This window comes from Podarcis bocagei, assembly GCF_964188305.1.
Source record: "Podarcis bocagei genome assembly, chromosome: 8".
In the NCBI taxonomy this organism is placed as follows: domain Eukaryota; kingdom Metazoa; phylum Chordata; class Lepidosauria; order Squamata; family Lacertidae; genus Podarcis; species Podarcis bocagei.
The window spans coordinates 67,278,201-67,297,748 of record NC_138133.1 but is presented as its reverse complement, the minus strand read 5'-3'; the positions used below and the strand labels follow the sequence as shown (position 1 = coordinate 67,297,748).

The 19,548-nt window shown below is 42.5% G+C and overlaps 1 protein-coding gene across 5 annotated transcripts; it reads right to left on the bottom strand.

The window, feature by feature from the left end:
• Positions 1 to 5,667: 5,667 nt before the first annotated feature.
• LOC308592985 (uncharacterized protein) lies at positions 5,668 to 19,548 on the bottom strand. 5 transcript variants are annotated; one of them, XR_014010662.1, is made up of 5 exons: positions 19,195 to 19,548; positions 15,799 to 15,913; positions 14,638 to 14,797; positions 8,742 to 8,854; positions 5,668 to 6,280 (listed from the first exon to the last, which is right to left on the bottom strand). XR_014010662.1 is itself a non-coding variant. In XM_081205116.1 (2 exons), the coding sequence occupies exon 2, from the start codon at positions 18,711 to 18,713 to the stop codon at positions 17,856 to 17,858; it is 858 nt and encodes a 285-aa protein (XP_081061242.1). In that variant the 5' UTR covers positions 18,714 to 18,759; positions 19,195 to 19,343; the 3' UTR covers positions 16,382 to 17,855. The 5 variants fall into 5 exon arrangements, 2 of the variants coding, with proteins under 2 accessions (XP_081061242.1, XP_081061243.1); XR_014010663.1 differs by lacking the exon at positions 14,638 to 14,797 and having other exon boundaries at positions 19,195 to 19,500; XR_014010664.1 differs by lacking the exons at positions 14,638 to 14,797; positions 15,799 to 15,913 and having other exon boundaries at positions 19,195 to 19,343.

Below are 19,548 nucleotides of genomic sequence, written 5' to 3'. Positions count from 1 at the left end.
CACTGTATTGGCCAGCAAAATAGATACTTCCAAATGAGTATCCCAAGTCATATGAAACATTAGGTTGGGGGCGGGGAGGCTATTCTGTGCCATCCCTAAATGGCTTTCTAAAACATGACTTTGACAAGTGGGGGAAACTGCCCCATCATCTCCCACTGCCGCCTCAACTGGCAAAACTCATTACCTTCCTGAGTTATAGAATATCATGAAATATTACTGAAAAGTGAGTGTAACCAAATACACAACTGTGAGCTGGTGCCAGTTAATCCTGTATTAATATTTGTAAAAGCCGATCACCTGGGACCTAAATGTGTTCTATGAGCACCGGGAGGAAAGAAAGAGACAGTTAATGGGTTTTTTGCTGTGCTGCGCATATTGTTCCCATGTTGTTCAAGCTGAAAGTTGACTTGCTGCCAATACATATACAAGCAATAGTCAACAAGATTTACAGTTACTTTTGCACTAACACAGCAAGAGTGGAAAGGTTAAATGAATTATGTCATTTCAAGTTCAGCACTAACAACCGATAGGCCATAGACACATCCATCTGTGAGGTGCTATAATCTGTCACGGAGCAAAGGAAAACCATAGAAGCCTTGAGGTGGAGGTGGAAGGTTTCTTCTCGGCCATCCAGTCCACCCCCACTGCTCAGTACAAAAAATCCAGAGCTCAAGCGTCCTCAGCAACAAATGGCTGTGCAGCCCCTGCATCTTTCTTGAAGCTAAGAGCCATAGGGCTGCATACGTTCAAATGACATTTTCCCTGCAAAGAATCCTGGGAACTGTAGTTTGTTAAGAGTTCTGGGAACTGTTGATGACTGGCCATTACTACGTCTTGTGGTTTTGAATTCCAGAGATAAATTATGCGCTTTGTGAAGACGTACTTTCTTTTTGTGTCTGTCCCGAATCTTCCAGCATTCAATGTTCAGATTCGAGTATCTTGATAGAGGGAGAAAAATATCTCTCCATTCACTTTCTTCAAATCAGGCAAAATTTTACGCACCTCTATCATGTTCCCCTTCATTCACCTTTTCCCTAAACTAAATGGTCCAAATGTTGTAACCTTTTGTCACAGATGGGGCTTTTTTTTCAGTCAGAACTCACCAGAACTCTTAGGTGGGCACCATTATGAGAGAACAAGGGAGGCGTTCATGGTGAGTTCTGGCACCAAAATAGCACTGGTCATGGGGAAGGTGTATTCTAGACAGCGGTGTCATCTGAAGCTGTCACTGACCATAAGTGACATCACAGGCACTATCCAATACGTGCCTGTGACTTTCATGTAATCAAATTCCAGGAAGCACTAAAAATCACAATGGCCCCACTAGCTGGGGAAAACATTTCACATTTCACTTCCCAAGAGTATATTGTTGATGGAGTGCTGGGAAAATACAACGTCCCGAGGAAAGAAGAGCTTCCTTAAAGGAAAAGGTGTGGTGGGATTCCACGTAACAAATGAGCAACAACTGCTTAATGAGGTGATAGGTATGGGTCAAGTTGATCTTTCTTCTAACCTACTCTGGCCAGATGGTGAGTTTACCAGCAATAATGACTTTTTGATCTTCCACAGATGGAAGCCTCTATGTATGAAAATGTAAAATGGATTACATTCAAATTTAGCAAACATTGTGTACTCTACAAGTCGCAGCAAGCTGCCTCAACAGTAAAGGATTGTTCCTTAGCAAATATATGGCATGAATGCACAGCAATGACTAAAATCGAGGAGCGGCCAATTCTGCCCCCACCTGGATCCAAGCTGCAAACTTAGAACGTATATGGTCTAGTCAATCTCAAAACACTATTTGTTACAAACAAATTATGCCAGACAGATCGAGCTTCCGTCTTTGAGATGGCAATGTAATAACGAGAGAGATTAGGGTACATGAAAAGTAGATACGATATTGACTCCAACACTTCCTCTTTTAACCAACTTCCATAGGTTGACTAAAGAGTCTTGAGAAATGAGACTTAAAAACAGTGGGGTTTTTCAAGATGACTTGTGGATTTGGGTGGGAAGTCAGGATCTACCAAAAAAAAGGATTCTCAACTGTAAGGGCTTCACATGTCTTCCCAGCAGTGTTTAAGGCTATGGCAAACAACTTTGATGTAACTTTCATTTACCAGGAAATATCTGACTGTCACAACACCACCTTAATTCTAGTCCAGGATGAAGAGAGGGCATTCCTTTAGTGGGGCCTAAGACTGGAAGGGTTGACCAGCAGTGCTGGACAGTGGTGATTTTAAAGAAAGAGGTCGATGTTTTTAACAGTGCTTTCATTCCTTTGCCCTAGGTATGAGGAAAGTATCCAGAGAGACAGTTTTATCCACATGGCATGATTATGTCATGCTGCTCCCATCATGCACTCAGAGCTCCTGATTTTCCTGGACCTGCCTTCTGTCGCCACCTCCTGTTCCTGCCTTAAGGCTGGCAATTCTACTCCCAGTTCAACCCAAGAGGTGGTGGCTCTGCTCACACTATACCGTCAAAGTTCATTCAAAGCACGTTCTTTCGCTCAAAGAACTCTGGGCACTGCAGTTTGTTAAGAGCTGCCGGGAATTGCAACTGTGAGCCTATATTTTGGCAGGCCCTGCCCTGTGGAACTCCCTACTGGTAGAAATTCTGCAGGAATGTCTTTGCCATCCCTTCTAAGACTTCTGAAAGCTGTATTGTTTAAACTGGCCTTTCGCAATATGAATTTCTCTATTTTTACCAACTTATAGTTCCTGTTGTTTTATTGATGTTTCTGATTATGATTTATGGATTGATTTTATTACATTTTTAATGTTTGTAAGCCACCTTTATATACTGTATACCTGAAGGAGCGTCTCCACCCCAATTGTTCTGCCCGGACACTGAGGTCCAGCGCCGAGGGCCTTCTGGCGGTTCCCTCATTGCGAGAAGCAAAGCTACAGGGAACCAGGCAAAGGGCCTTCTCGGTAGTGGCGCCTGCCCTGTGGAACACCCTCCCATCAGATGTCAAAGAGATAAACAACTACCTGACATTTAGAAGACATCAGAAGGCAGCCCTGTTTAGGGAAGTTTTTAATGTGTGACATTTTAATGTATTTTTAATCTTTGTTGGAAGCTGCCCAGAGTGGCTGGGGAAACCCAGCCAGATGGGCGGGGTACAAATCATAAATTATTATTATTATTATTATTATTATTATTATTATTATTATTATTATTAGGAAGAGCAGTTTAGAAATACTTAAATAAATAAAACTATTGTTTAGTTCAGGGATGGGGAAACTGCAGTTCTTTAGATCTTGGACTGTAGCTCCCATTCACAACCATTAGCCATGCTGGCTGGAGTGGACCAGAGGCTGAGTTCAAAAACACCTGGAGTACGTCAGGTTCCCCATCCTTAGTTTAGCATTGCATCCAACTGGCTGGTTAAGAGGATGAGTAACACTGAAGTGTTAAAAAAAAGAAAAGAATATCCATCCAAGTAGCTATAAACCTTAACCCCTGGTTAATATGCCTCATGGAAAAAATGCCCGGACACTTCATTTAACTATTTATGTGTGAATATTGCCATATATTTGGTAAGTTGTCAAAGTATTATTTTCATTATTCCAATAAATACTATAAAAGTCAAAATAAAAATGCTACAAGTTCTGGAACATGTCCTATCTAAATCTATACGATCTGGAAATATTTGGCAAGGGAGTTCAGTAATACAAACCAGAAACAGAAAGGGTCCCGGGCTAAACTCGGGGGGAATGCCAAACTATTAATTACACATTAACTGAATGCTTTTTATTTTTCTGTTTAATAGCAACTACTCAGAGCCTGTGTTACAGTTTAACAGTACATTGATTTCCAATCTAAGTATGTAAGTTCAGGCCATCTCGGTCCCGAGAGTGAAAATGACGAAATAAAATTGAATTGGCCATTTTAGATACAAGTTAGGGAATAAGAGACGCAAATTCTGGTCTATTAGCACATTATTTGGCAAAAATTAATGATAAATCAAAGCTGAGGGCTGGCAAATATTCTCACAATTGGAAGATTGGCCACTTACTTGCAAATTTATTTTCTTCCCAAAATTATTTCACCCCCCTTGAGAAATAATTTGATAAATTACCCAAGCCGTAAAATATTTGCATCGAGCTATATAACTAGCCAAACATTCAAATAAAGTTGTTCACTTCGGCCAGTGCAAGCAGGACTCCAGCAAAAGGGTTAACCTAACTCAGAGATTGCAATGCCCTTTTTGAGCCTCATCAAGAAAGACTATCGTGTAAGGTAGCTCCATACAGTGGCGTAGCGTGGGTTGTCAGCACCCGGGGCAGGGCAAGTAATTTGCGCCCTCTAACCCGTGGATTTGCGCCCCTAACCTGTGGATTTGCGCCCCCTAACCCCCAGATGTTGCGCCTGGTGCAGCCGGCCCCCCCTGCACCCCCCACGCTACGCCACTGGCTCCATACTCATGGATTATGGGAAACGGCAGATCGGAGGAAGGCATCTAGCTCAGTGGTTGAGCATTCAAAAGGTTGCAGGTTCAGCTCCTAACAGCTCTCTTTAGGACCCCAGGTTTCAGCAAAACTGCCAGAAACTTCTGCCCGAGGCCATAAAAAGACATTGCATGTACTGTGTGAAAAGTCCTAATTGCTCTGTAGCTCAAAGAGAAATACCACTCAGTTGTTGAGAATGCAAAGCTAAATCTTCAGCATTATTAAAACTGTCAGGGGAATATAAACAAAACATAAGTGACATGAGTTTCTAAAGTTTTCTCGACTCCCGCTTATGGGTCCTTGATCCTAGAAATTTGGCCAGTCTTTCTCATTTCAGCCAAATTCTTTCTCATTCGGCAAAGCCTTGGAACCATTAAAAGCAGATTCCATGGGTATCTTGATTCTCTGCCTTCTTTTGGAGCTGAAGGCCAATAAGCACTTAAGTTGCAGGAACGTAGAAGAAAGATGAATGAAAGAACATGTGCCCAAAACGTCATTCACCACCCAGGGGCCCCAATCTCATCCTGCACATCCACAAAAACTGAGAGACAAAAATATAATACTACCCTACCTTAGAAGGCTTTGTAAGGATTAGTGACATGATATACGCAAAGCGCTTTGAGCACTCAGGGGTAGAATGCTACATAAATTCTGATCTTTCCCCATTTGAAAGGACAGCATCCAGATTTTGAGGAATCTCTATAGGGCTTAATAGAGCATTATTGCTTCCCCCTTCACATTTGGGACATGTGCAGAGAATTGCACACCCAAGCAGTGTATTGGGGCATTCCAGGGAACAGGAGATTAGTGCATGGCTTCCATATCACAAACCAGCCTTGTCTATTGCTCTGTGCTGCAAGTTACTCAACACCAAGAGTAATTCTTCAATATATTTTTTTTAAAAAATAAACACTGGCAGAAAATCAAAGAATGTACTGAAAGCCCATGAAAGGCGTTTTCAAACTAAACATGGAAAGAATGCAAGAGATAGAAGTGGTTCTGTGGTATCAGATGATGTCCAGCTTTCGTAAGAGTAACATTCTTCCTTCATTATATGCTCCCTATAGAAAATGGAAATCTCTACATTCCCATATGCTCTGTGCCTTTGGTGTTATTCCTTAAACTTCTCTTTAATTTTCATCTCTCTTTCTCTCTCTCTCTCTCTCTCTCCACACATACTGTGCTGAAAAATGGACAGTGTGGCTGTAAATATTTTTCACTCTTTTAATAGGAAATCAGAATTCACATTTTTAACAGGTCTCTGCACACCAAACCAGTATACCTACCTTCTTCATAAGTATCTACAGGCACCACCACCCCAACTTACGCAGGGGTTACGTTCCAGACCCCTGCATGCATAAGTGAAATTTATTAAGTGGGGAGCACCCTCTAAACACCCTTTAAACATCCTCTCTGCCGCTCTTTCTTCAATCCATACCAAAAATACTGTATTCAAAAATATCCACAACTAGAATTGAAGATCTGGGGCCGGCAGGAGGAAGCAAGGGAAAGAGGCTGCTGCAGCTACACTACCCCACACGTCAGCTGTTAGATGGGGAGGCTGAGCAGCATAAACAAAGCCCCACTGCGCCTCTGGTCTCTTCAGGGCTTCATTCACCCTCACTGACATTCTCTTCGGGCTCTAGGGAGGGTCTCCTCACAAGCCATGTGGACTCTCCAGTTCTCTCCCGCCATTTCCGGGTTTGAATTGAATTATTTACATCCCACCAACGCAGGTATATGTGGTCATGTGCGAGTTGATTATACATAAGTGGGGGAATGCCTGTACTGTATTTTGGAGTGATCTCCAACCACTGCAAAATCTATAAAAAAAGAAAAGAAAAGAAAGCCTGACATCATTCACCCGCAACCCAGCACCGGAGATCTGCAGTAGTTTTGCCAATGCTTATAGACACATTCCCATCCCCATTTTGATGATCGTCCACACATTTCTTGAATCGTCCAAACATGTATTTTGGTGCAAATTGGAATGTACACCTGATGCAGGGCTATAAGTTGTAACACATGGCTAGCCCACAGTTACAGCTGCTTTGAGGTTTTTACTACAATCAAATGTACAAATTTTATTAAGTAAATAAATTTTAGGCACCAGCATTTTGTGTTATTTTCACAAATAAACACATTTATGTGCAGAATTTACTCCACCATATACATTTTTCTACACATTAGTCGAATGGACAACTGAATTGCAAAATTTAAGGAAGTGCAAACTTCAAAGGATGGCTGTGTCTTGATTCACATTTTGTTTTGGGAAGGGCAGATTAGATAGGTTCACCTGTAAATGCAACCCAAAACAAATTTCTCCCATCCCTAACTGCAGCTCACCTGAATGGTGCTTTTGTTTCCGCCATTAGTGGATGACCATTGTCAGATGCTGATGGTGGTTGCTTGTGAGTAACCAGGCAGGACACTGACTTGTCTTTTACAGGTTTTATTGTGCAAACTATTTACAGTGCAGTTCTACAAAGTTCATGTCCGTCTTAGTCACTTGCAGAATCCGGGAGTGGCCCCTTCCGGCTCCCCCCCCCCCAACATAAGAACTTCAGCACCCCAAGCCTCCTCCTCCCCTCCTCGCGTTTCACCCCTCTGCTCAAGCTGGGTGATGGAAGTGGCGTGCGTCCCTCCTGACCGGCCTGGCGAGGTGAGGCGCTGGGGTTCTCAGCAGCATCCTCGAGCCCTTTCCTCGCTTGGCTGGCCCCTTCCCTCTCTTCTCCACTGGAGGTGTGGCTTTTCCCACCGCTGGAAGAGGAACTGCTCCTCAGGAGTTTCGGAGGCTCTCTGTATCCCAACGGCCCCCCTGCCTCCTTCCCCTGTTCCGATGGCAGTCCCCTGACAACCATATATGCTGTAAGCTGCCCAGAGTGGCTGGGGAAACCCAGCCAGATTTGGGCAAGGGTATATATAATAAAATTATTATTATTATTATTATTATTATTATTATTATTATTATTATTAAAGCTAACACACACTTTATTGTCCTTTGTTCCATGCTTCTCAATGTACTTCTTCCTTGCTCTATTTATCTTGCCACTGGCTGTCTTCTTCTTTGACACTTGTTTTCTTTCTTACTGTAATTTGACACCTCTTCATATTCTGTAATTCTTAGGTGCCCATACTGACTGCAGTGTGAGTACAGTGGTGCCCCGCAAGACGAATGCCTCGCAAGACAAAAAACTCGCTAGACGAAAGGTTTTTTCATTCGCGATTTGCCTCGCAAGACGAATTCCCCTATGGGCTTGCTTCGCAAGACGAAAACGTCTTGCGACTTTGTTAAACCGTTTAAACCGTGCTTCGCAAGAAGAAAAATTCGTTAGACGGCAAAAATTGCGGAACGAATTAATTTCGTCTTGCGGGGCACCACTGTATGTCCTTTGCTCTGGAGCCCCTAAACCAGGGGTGTCAAACTCAAATTCATCGGGGGCCGCATCAGCAGTTTGGTCACCCTCAAAGGGCCGGTTGTATCTGTAGGACTATGTAAAGGAAATGTAAAGTGGAGGTTTCCTGTGTAGAACGGCCGGCGCCGCTAGAGGGCAGACGTTCTCTGGCTTGTAGGCTGCCGTGCATGCGCTGAAGAGGCGGCTTTCTTGTGTCAAAAAAAAAAAAGTGAGAATAAAAGGTGAAGGCTGGCGGCCGGCGCTACACGGGCCAAATGACGAGGTCTGGCGGGCCGGATTCGGCCCACGGGCCTTGTGTTTGACACCTGTGCCCTAAACAGTATTTGCCTGAGTCTCTGTGAGGGATGAAACTCTAGACGAGAGGTTTTCAACCTTTTTGGATCCACAGCTTGCTTGACCAACTACATTCTTTCTGCGGCTTCCCTTTGGGGCTCAAAAGCCCAGTTGCCTGCAGAGCTGGCAGCCCCTCGCCCCTTTTCAAACCCTCCCTTGTGGAGTGTTCCTTCAGCCTCCTCTCTTCTCCCCTCTCCTCGGGAGTCCTCTGGGCAGCCGCAGCTGCCACCCCTGGTCTCTGAGCTGGCCCCCCTGCCCCCAAAGAGAGGTGCCTCCTCACACTGCCCTACAGGGGCCTGGGAAGCACCCCCTGGCCAGCCCCAGAGGCACCATTCGCCTGGGGAGCTTGTAGTTGGGACTGCTTCAGCTGTGCAAGCCTTTGGGAAACAGAGACGTGAGAGAGCATTAGAGGAAGGGTGGAAGGAAAGAGGAACAGAGGCCAGTGTTACTCACGGCACCCCTCCCTGGTTATCATTCAAGGCACCCCAGGGTGCCACGGCACGCTGGTTGAAAACCACTGCTCCAGGCTGCTTACCTGACTCCTGTGTCGGCTTTCTTTACAGCGCAGGTGAACTGAAGTCCTTCTGTTGCTACATCTGCCACTCCCTTACAGTTTGCAGGTTTGCACAGGGCCTCACCTCAGTGGATCTAGTTGAGATATAAACAAATGGGAGTGGAGTTGGGCTTGATAATACGAAGGTCAAGATGTCAGCATTTCCCCTCCCTTTTGCTTTCAGTGGCTGCAGGCAGGGTTGAGTCATCTTGTATAATAAACTTCTTTTTTCAACTCATGTCCCAGAGCATGGCAACATACTTATTACTCAAGGCCAGGGTTGGTTCCTATAGGAATTGTGATAAATAAGAGGAAGCCCATGATGTACACAGGAAAAATCTGCAAGAATCCATGATTCATGTTTTCTGTCACAGCGATAAAGGAAACATAGCCCTACTGCAGGTGCAACTATGCTCCTTTCTCTGGAAAATAAGCACAGCTCATCACGATTTTTATAACTGTGTAGGATATTTAAAAAATCATTTTGCCCTTTGTCACTCCCTGTTAACCACTAGTTTTCCTGCAGTATATTCAGTGCTTTTTTCTAAAAAATACGTTTAGGGAGACTCTCATTTTCCTACTCATATTGAAATATTGCCCTTCAATGAGACCAAATTTAGATTCACAAAATGTTTAGGGGTGTGCGTACCCCTGCATCCCCCCCAGAAAAAAGCACTGAGTAGATTTAACCAAAACATTTATAAAATGCTCAATATCGAAACTGGATCATATCAAGCATATTTAGACTAGAGACAAAGAGCTGATGAAGGTATGATAGAGACATGGTTGCAAATAAAATCAGATTTGTAATCTTAGAACTTGGAATCATACAAAGAAATGCACTTCCATGCAATGCAATTCAGGACTGCCAAAAGGACACACTCCTTAATGAATGGAATTAGCTATCATAACATGCAGTGGCGGTGAAAGGCTTAGATGACTTCTTTATTTTTTATTGAGCTTTTTCAAGTAAATGAAGATCGCATTTGCATAATAGCAAACAAGATGGTTAAGACATAATGATGAACTTAGACCTGATGATACTTGTGGATGCACAGGAAAAAAGAAAACACACACACAATCATGAAAAAATATACAGGCTGCAATATAGAAAGCCAACGATGATAGTTTATAGATTTTAAGCTAAGGACCAAAATTGTTTAGGTTCATAATGGACAATATAGATCTGGGGGAAAGACTGCTCCCTGTTGTCTCAAAACAAATTCAGCAAACAGAGATTAAGGGCTTATTATCCAAATTTACCTTTCCTCCACTCTTTCCAAGCATGGTCAGTGATTTAAAACAGCATGTTGGAGCACCTTTTTTTTTTTTTTTTTTGCTCCAGAGCTTTCCTTGCAAAAGTCCACTCTTTAAAGCTCGATTGGAGCAAACGTCATTCTGTGAAAAACATGAATTGACGTTTGCTCTGATTAAGATTTAAAGAGTGGTTTTCACAGGGAAAGCTCAGGACAATTTTTTTAAAAAATCCATTTGGACACGGAACTTTAAAGTGCAGACCTCTGCCTGGCAAAAGAGGGGCAAAAAGTAAGTGTGGATATGACCCAAGTAACTGAGAAGGATTTTTTAGATTTAAACTCTCTAAATTGTCTGTTAAAAGTGCCCCTTTTTTGCAGCTGGCCTTCTGACATGTTAGTAGGGCTTCCTTGCAAGAACAAAAGTAATCCTGTATCTCTGCTGTTTCTGAAAGTTATCCTCTCACAATTTAGATGAGTATCCATTATTAATCTAAGATGAGCTATCTGTAGACTGGAACCTTTGAAGTGTAATATCTAATAATGGATATTGGCACTGAACGCTGTTCTTTCCATGCTTATCATCTGGGGCCCAGGAACTGCACAACTCTGAGGGATTTCTGGAGGCCAGATAGGTTTTTTTATATAAAAAAGGTATACACATTTTTTTAAGTTCCATTGTGCATTACACATTTATGCAAGGCTCTTTGGTAGGCTAAGAAAAAAACACACCAAGAACTCTGGCCAATATAAGTTTCAATAGTGGGAGTGGTCCCTACTCGCAAATCAATAGTCAATTGTAACAAAAACTAATCATTCAAAAGTATGTATTCTGACAAGGATTCCAAACTCAAACAGAGATTTCAAACTCAAACTCATAAGGATATGTATAACACAATTTGTTACAGTATTCGAGATAAGAGTTTATGAGTAGAGATAAGTTCATGTTAGTCCATAGTCAAATTTGACGTGAAGATCTTAGTTTCAATCATTGACCAGAAGTCAGAAGTCAGTTATGGATCAGAGACCAGGACAGGGCCCTGTGTCTTCCTGAACACGCAAACACTCAGATGATGGACAACTTTGACGGCTGTAAAAAGAGGATTGGACAAATTCAATGGTACTCTGAGCCATGTTGACTCTTGCTCTCCTTCCACAGTCCCAGACAGTCATGTTTCTGAAGGACAGTTGCTAGAGACCACAGGAGGGAGGAGTGCTCTTGCACTCAGGTCGTGTTGAGCGTTTCCCACAGACATCTGGGTGGTCACTGTGAAAACAGGATGTTGGGCTAGCATACTACGCAACTGTCCCATTTTAAGCATTACACCCTAGTTTCTGATCCCAATCCCGGATGCCTTGTTTTGGCTGCCATGCTCTGACCACACCAGAAGACAGGACCAAAAGATGCAGATTTTATTCATCTTTCACTGTGGCATATGTCAGTTGGAAGTAAAACATACCTTGCCCCCTCCCCCACAAGCCCACATCACCAGTCTTCTTCCTCCTTCCACCATGGCTTTCCAGCCAATGTACTTCCGGAAGCCATTACCGCTGCGTTTCAAATCTTAGGAAAATAAACTTTATACTGTTTCGCTGGTTGCTCATGGAGCTAACCTAACATAAAATGTAACCAGCTCCCATAACCTTAATTTTATAGTAACAAACAAGATTTCAAAGGACTTCTGCTTATTATGGGAATTCTGAGACTTTGCTGCACACTAGATTTACAGATAAATGTGCCATGAAAATGAGAGAGTTTTTGATTGCTTTGAGGTGTTGTTTTTTCTACAATCAAGCAGCGTATGAAATAAAATAAATTTATGGCATTTTTTTTAAAAAAAGAAATCACCCCGCAAAACAAAATGCCTGTTTGATTAAATTCAGAGCTTAATCAAATAAGCCCAATATTTCCTCTCTATCAATGCATTTTTCTTGCATTTTTGCCTCTTCTTGCATTTTTAAAGGCAAGGTTCACAGCTGTCTTCTCTCACAGTTTTCTCTCGGAGGTAAATTCATTAATTATAGCTGCTTGTATCTTCAAACACAGGTGTGGCTTGTGAAACTGTACCCATAAGTAAAGATTTATTTCCTCACATGTACATTCTGGTTTTTTTCCCCCCATGACTGCTTGCACTGGCATTCTGCATCAATTTGGGATATATATATATATATATATATATATATATATATATATATATGTATGTACACAATCAGCTCAATCCAATAATTCCTTGCAGGCACAGAACTTCCATCGCTCATACAAATCTTCCACCCACAAGCGTTTTCCCATACGCTTTAGCAGAGGGGGGCAGTTCTGTGCATACATCCCTTTGCTTTCCCACTACATCTCATTAACCTACTTACAGACTTGATTGCACCATGTCTTCTTCTTCTTCTTCTTCTTCTTCTTCTTCTTCTTCTTCTTTTCTTTTCTCTCTCTCTCTCTCTCTCTCTCTCTCTCGTACTGCAAAACATACAACTGCAAAGAATAAAAATGTGGTCTACTATGAATGGTTTCACACAAACTATACCACTGTCGGGAAACCTGAAACCATCAAGATGCTGCTGGACCACAATTCCCGTAATCCTTGCCTACAAACAATGCTGGCTAGAGCTGATGGGAGAGTCGGGTGGCACCTGGAGAGCCACATTTCTAGAGTAAAGGGGAACTCCTGCATCTCATGCAAGAGGGAAGTCGTGTGAAGATCTATGTATGTTCCCAGAGCAGAAGCCACTCATGTACCTCTTGGCAGGCAGAGCAGGCAAGTTGTCCCTTCGGCTGACATCACACTGGAAATGGACAAGCTTAGCATGCAGATAAATGTTTGATCCCAGGCAATTCTTGTCAAAGGTGTTGTGCAGAAGGTGGTGGCAAAGAACTCTGTCCTGTCAAGCACCTGGAGAGCCATTTCCAGTGAGATTGGCAATGCTAGGCTAGAGACAGAGAAATAGTTTGATGTGGTAGAATGAAGCTTCCTTTCATAGAATCACAGAATTGTAGAGCTGGAAGGGACCACAAGGGTCATTTAGTTCAACCCCCTGCGATGCAGGAATCTCAGCTAAAGCATCCATGATGTCCAACCTCTGTAATCCTTTGTTTACAAAGAGAACTGTTCATAATGAATTGTGTTGTACTTTTAAACCATCATCATCCCATGTGACACTATGCACCACTTTTATCTGTTAGACTCTCCCTTCTGTGTTAGATCTGTTTTCCATAGGAAACTGCCTTATCTCAGGGCAGTCTATTTGTCCACCTCACTCAGAACTGTCTGCTCTGAGTTCATTCTGTTTATACACACACACACACACACACACACACACACACACACACACACACATATATATATATATATATATATATATATATATATATATATATATGTTTTGTTTAGCTGTTTAGTCGTGTCCGACTCTTCGTGACCCCAAGGACTACAGCACGCCAGGCACTCCTGTCTTCCACTGCCTCCCGCAGTTTGATCAAACTCATGTTAGTAGCTTCAAGAACACTGTCCAACCATCTTGTCCTCTGTCATCCCCTTCTCCTTGTGCCCTCCATCTTTCCCAACATCAGGGTCTTTTCCAGGGAGTCTTCTCTTCTCATGAGGTGGCCAAAGTATTGGAGCCTCAACTTCAGGATCTGTCCTCCCAGTGAGCACTCAGGACTAATTTCCTTTAGAATGGATATATATATATATATATATATATATATATATATATACACACAGTGGTGCCTCGCAAGACGAAATTAATCCGTTCCGCGAGTCTCTTCGTCTTGCGGTTTTTTCGTCTTGCGAAGCACAGCTATTAGCGGCTTAGCGGCTTTAAGAAAAAGGAAACAAACTCACAAGAACTCGAAAGACGTTTCGTCTTGCAAAGCAAGCCCATAGGGAAATTCATCTTGCGGAATGACTCAAAAAACGGAAAACTCTTTCGTCTTGCGCGTTTTTCGTCTTGCAAGGTACCACTATATATATATATATATATATATATATATATGCTTTCGTAGATTTTCACGGGTACAGGTTTTCACGGTGTATATATATATATACACCAAAACCTGCATATATATATATATATATATATATATATATATATATATATAATAAAGCACGTTAAATATGACCATGCTCAGATTCTGCTCAGTATCCTGCTGCCAATGCACCAAAATCTGAGAAGCTTCACCCAGAAATAGAAGTTATTTCCACAAATAATTGGCCAATTTCAAAGCTGTTAGGAAGATTGTTACCTAGCACCACTGGTGTATCCCCATAGTGAAGGGTGCTGTAGACATTACTTTATGAGCACACTCCCTAAGAGATCCTGGGCAAAGCCTCAAAGGATACCAATAATTCAGAATAATCTATGCATGTGTGCCATTAACCGCTAAATTTGTCAGTGCCTTGCACGCTATAATGACTTAGAGATCTTTGCATGTTTTCTAATTACTGCAGCCCCTTCTTGCTCTTAAAATTATGCCTTCATGTTCTATGTAATTACCCTAAAGGGGTGAGATCAGAAGTTGTGCGTCACCTGCAAGATTAAAAAACAAAAACATGGATTTGATTCTTTCTCCCTTTCATTCTCTACCTATATTGGCCAACTAATCATATCAATAAAAGTACCTCTTGCTTTTCAACTTGCAGGTGATAATTTGGGCATTTTCCAGAGACAGTTACTAAAGGTTGAACCTGTTTGTACTGAAATGATTGCTTCAAATGTAATTCCACTTGTGTCTTGCTCCTTAAATGTCACACTGCAGTGCCCCCTGCTGGTGGAGATATCCTAAAGTCTGAACAAAATCATTGGAGTTGCTTGTGCTTTTTAGCGGCGCTCTTCTCACCGCAAGAAACGTAATATTTCCCAACAATCTTAATCTCATAGTTTTTCTTATCCGAGCACTTTGGGAAATCACACAATTTCTCTTCTTGAAAAAGACAAAATTGGTGCCTGTGCGGGAATGCTGTCTTGCCAGCCGTGAACTACATCCCAAATTGGAGCTCTGTTGCTTAAGCGTTTCATAGAATTGTAGAATTGCAGACTTGAATAGGACCCTGAGGATCATCTAGTCCAACCCCCAGCAATGAAAGGATCTCAACAAAATCATCCATAACAGATGGCCATCCAAGCTCTCCAAGAAGAGGAGTTTGGATTTGATATCCCGCTTTATCACTACCCTTAGGAGTCTCAAAGTGGCTAACAGTTTCCTTTCCCTTCCTCCCCCACAACAAACACTCTGTGAGGTGAGTGAGGCTGAGAGACTTCAGAGAAGTGTGACTGGCCCAAGGTCACCCAGCAGCTGCATGTGGAGGAGCGGGGAAGCGAACCCAGATCACCAGATTATGAGTCTACCGCTCTTAACCACTACACCACACTGGCTCTCCAAGGAAGGAGATTCCAGGTCCTTTAATTGCAGGTGTTGAGGCCTGACCCTGGAATCATTTGTATGTGCTCTACTAGCAAACTGCAGTCTCTCCCCCCACCCCAAATGTTTGGAGGAGCCAGGTTCACCTCCCTCCCAGGAGTGGTTAAAAGCAGCTTCAGACCTCATACTTGTGAGATCCTCAATATCCAAGCAAAACCAGTGGCAAGAGAGCAATCCCCAAGCTACTTCTCTCACCTCTCACAGGCCTTCTGGTTCGCCAGAAGCAGCTTACTCATGCTGGCCACATGACCCAGAAAAACTGCCTGCGGACAAACGTTGGCTCCCTTGGCCTATAGAGCGAGATGAGCGCGCAACTCCAGAGTCGAACGCAACTAGACCTAACAGTCAGGGGTACCTTTACCTTTTTTTGCCTTCTGGACTCCTAGGTCGGCAGGCTTGTGTTTCTTCAGGTTATCTACGGTCCTGACACTTCTCTTTCATTAGAAATGAAATGCTGCTTGCTGAGCCTACAGGATCTGAAACAGCGTGCCAGAGAAAGCAGGTGTGGCATATTTATTTTTATTTTTTGATGGTGCACTTAATTATTGCTGATTTGGAAGTGGGAACTTTTTGATACACACCAGCATAAGCCAATGGTGCTTTTTTTCTGCCAGAAACTCTTTTACAATTGTTTGCTATACCTCATAGAGATCAAACAGGCATGGTTATGAGTGGAAATTTTGAAACTGTGCCAAATTCATTAAAAAGGATACTGGCTCATGAGTAGGGGTTGCTTTTGGGTTCAGAGGGTGTTTTCTCTCCTCCCCCCCTTTTTTTTTAATTTGCATTGCAACATTTATTTATTTAAAAACATTTTCCTGCTGTGTCTTGTACATGCAGAAACACCTGTGCTGTTACAGAGCTGACCTACTTATCCAAAAATAATTTTTCCTGTGTGGCTGTAACCACTTAAAAATATGTTATTCCTAGGCGAACTAAATTCATAGGGGAGATATTCCAGATCTTTTAATATACAGGCATATTGGATGGCTTAAGAGACTGGCAACGGGTGGCAATATTTTTTAACCTTTTGTGTTGTCAGTTCAAATACAGTGCATTCAGCATACACTGTACAGATTTCCTCAGTCAAGCTGTGTATATAGGGATAACGTTTGAAAGTGCTTAGCCAGTTTGGTCCATTGGAGAATGTATTAGATTTATGCCTAGGACAATGCTTGCTCCATTATGAACTCATTTGGTGTCTTTGGGTCAGTCAGCCTCAGCTGTCCATCTGTAAAGTTAAAGAATTATTTGCATGCTTCTTATCTGCGCCGTGTAGGTATGGGAAATCAGGACACATCTGTGGAATAGCATTGCTGACAAGATACAAAAGGCACCAACCATCTGCACTTTCCAGAAACAAATTTAGTTCTGAAAGGCTTCCTCAGCTGGATAAATGGATCTTTGCCATGGATATCTTATTTTGTAGGATTTTGGTTTTCTTTTAGATGTATATGCTGTTTTTGTGCTGTTTCTAAACTGTTTTTGCTGTGTTTATTGTACATCACCTTGAGACAATTGTATCAAAAATGAATAATATCATCATCAAATTGCTTATTGGACCCCACAGAGAGCCTTAATAGCAAAAGGACTGACAGTTCAAACTAGGAGGGGGAGTCACTTGCCCAGGAACAAGGTCCACATTTAATCCAGATTCACAGGGAGCAATTCCCCCCCCCCAAAAAAAAAAGGCAGCCCCTTCTAGGATTCACATAGCCATTGTTCAAAGTTCCAGCAAGGCTGACAGTCGCTTGCCTTGGTGAAATGCCACTTACATATTCATTTAGATACCCAGGTATTATGTACAACCCTAGCTTGCACCCACATTCCTTTGACTGGATTATCTGTTTCCAGCATCTTGTCAAGTTATAGACTTAAATAAAACACAGTTCTTTCCCACAACTATAAAGAATAATTTCACAGTCTCTTTTGCTGGCCTTGCATTTATTCCCTTTCTGCTTCACCACAGCAAGATTACTATCCATAATCTCTGATTCAAAAAATGCCTGCAGAGTCTTGGAGGGATGGGACGAACACAGCCTCTGGAAAGAGGATCACGATGCATTTGGTGACTGAAACAAGATCATTCACATTGTCCCATTATTCCTCCAGCTAATGCATCTTTTCCTTTATTTCCCCCCATGTATTGTTGCATCTCAACCAAATGATCCTGTATTTCTTTGTTAGCTTCACTTGCGCCTTTCAGATATTTGCACAGCTCCTGTATACCTTGGCATAATGCTTTGCATTTTGTCTCCCATTCATCAGCAAAACTCTTGTATGAATTAGACAACTCAATATGGGTGTTTCGTTCATTGTGGGATCTCTCTTCCATACTAGCTCGCTGCTGTACTTTTGCCTCCTTCACTTCTACTAAAAGATCTGCCACCTGTTTCCGTAGATTTTCATTTGATTTTTTTAGTTCACTGACTTCCTTTTCCATGCAAGACACTTCTTCTCTCTTGTTCTGCAGGTAATACTGAAGACCCACAATTTCACTTCTTTTTTCCCAAGCAAGAACCAGAAGTTCATCTGTTTTTTTCCCTTCAGTTCTGTAGCCAACCGAATGTTCTGATTATGCAAGAATTCTTTTTCATCCTCCCATTTTTTCTCAGAATACTTTGTTGATCTCTGTAGCTCATCCAGCTTTAACTGTAGCTCTGCCTTTGCAGCACTGGCTACTGTGAGCTCTTCTTTCAGACGTTCTACATCTTCTTGAATGCAGTCCGACTCTTGAGCTGGCTTCCCTCCTATGGCTTTGGGCATCTTGGCCTTATCAGCCAGTTCCAAGAAGACAGGCTGATCCCCTCCGCCACTGGGCAAAATGCAGGCCTCAACTGGTCCCTTTGGACTACTAGTGGCATCTCCCACTTCTGGCATAAATTGGCTCTCAGGAAATCTTCGTTTCTCCAAGATAAACTGCTCTACCTTTGGAACATTCAATGCAAGGCCTGCTTGGGACACTCTCTGCACTGGACCTACCGCCTCATATTCTCTGGCAACCTCATTCTCCTTTATTTCCCTTCTAAACATCGCTAATTCATACTTCTTCCTCTGCTCCCGTTCTATCTGTTTCTGATGCTCCATCTCTCTCTGGTTTCTTTTATTGTCCTTCATCATTAATTCCAATTCTTTCTGATTCTCTTTCTTCTTCTGTTCCACTTCTAGACGTGTCATCTCCAGCACCTCCTTTATCCTCCAGTAGTCTATTGAGTCAAGATCCATAGCTGCATCCTTACAAGCCTCTTTTGACCTGGGTGCTTTGTTACACAGCATTCTTTAATTTCTCTCCTCAGACCCAAACAAAGTTGTGGCGCTTGTTCTGCAATCAAATTTTGAAGCATTTCAAGGTGACTCACTGATTTTATTCCGTTGTTTCAAAAATCCCACTAACATGTATCTCACACATTCAAATCTTACAAATTCTCCTCTCAGATACACAAACCATTAATAAACCATATATTAATAAACCATAACTTCAAATCCCACACCACTGAGGCCAATTTGTGAATCTGCTCTCACATATTTAGCTCCTATATATTAGGATCATACTCTGCTACTAAATTTTGATCCCACTCTCACATTTTTAACTCCTGTATAGCAATATCTCATGGCTTTGGATCCCACCAGGCTGCCAACAAATTGTGACGTTTCCTGGGCAAACCTACAAGCTCCTGTCCCCAAGTTCTCACTAAAGTCAGTTCCTCAGCTACTCCTCTAAGTCCAGACTGAAAATACATGCTACTGCCTATTCTACCTTTAAGAACAGCTGTCCTAACTCTGTTACGTATACTTCAATTATGCCTCTCATCTCGTTCCCCCTTTCCCTCAGACTCTCACAGCCAAATCTCTCTCCTTTCAACTGTCATTTTCCAACCAACGCTCTCTACCTGTCATTCAACTTTAACTCCACCCACCATTCCATTCCACTTCTCTGCTGTCTGTCCTTATTGCACTCACTCTTCTGTCACAGCCAAGCGTGTGTGGGGCTTGTGATGTGTGGTGTGGCCCTAACCAGGAAGGTGCTGCTATCCTGCCATAGAATCCCCACCACCAAAGCCTGAATCCCCACCTGAGTCACACAGCAGTGCCTCCAGTGATTTTTTTTCTT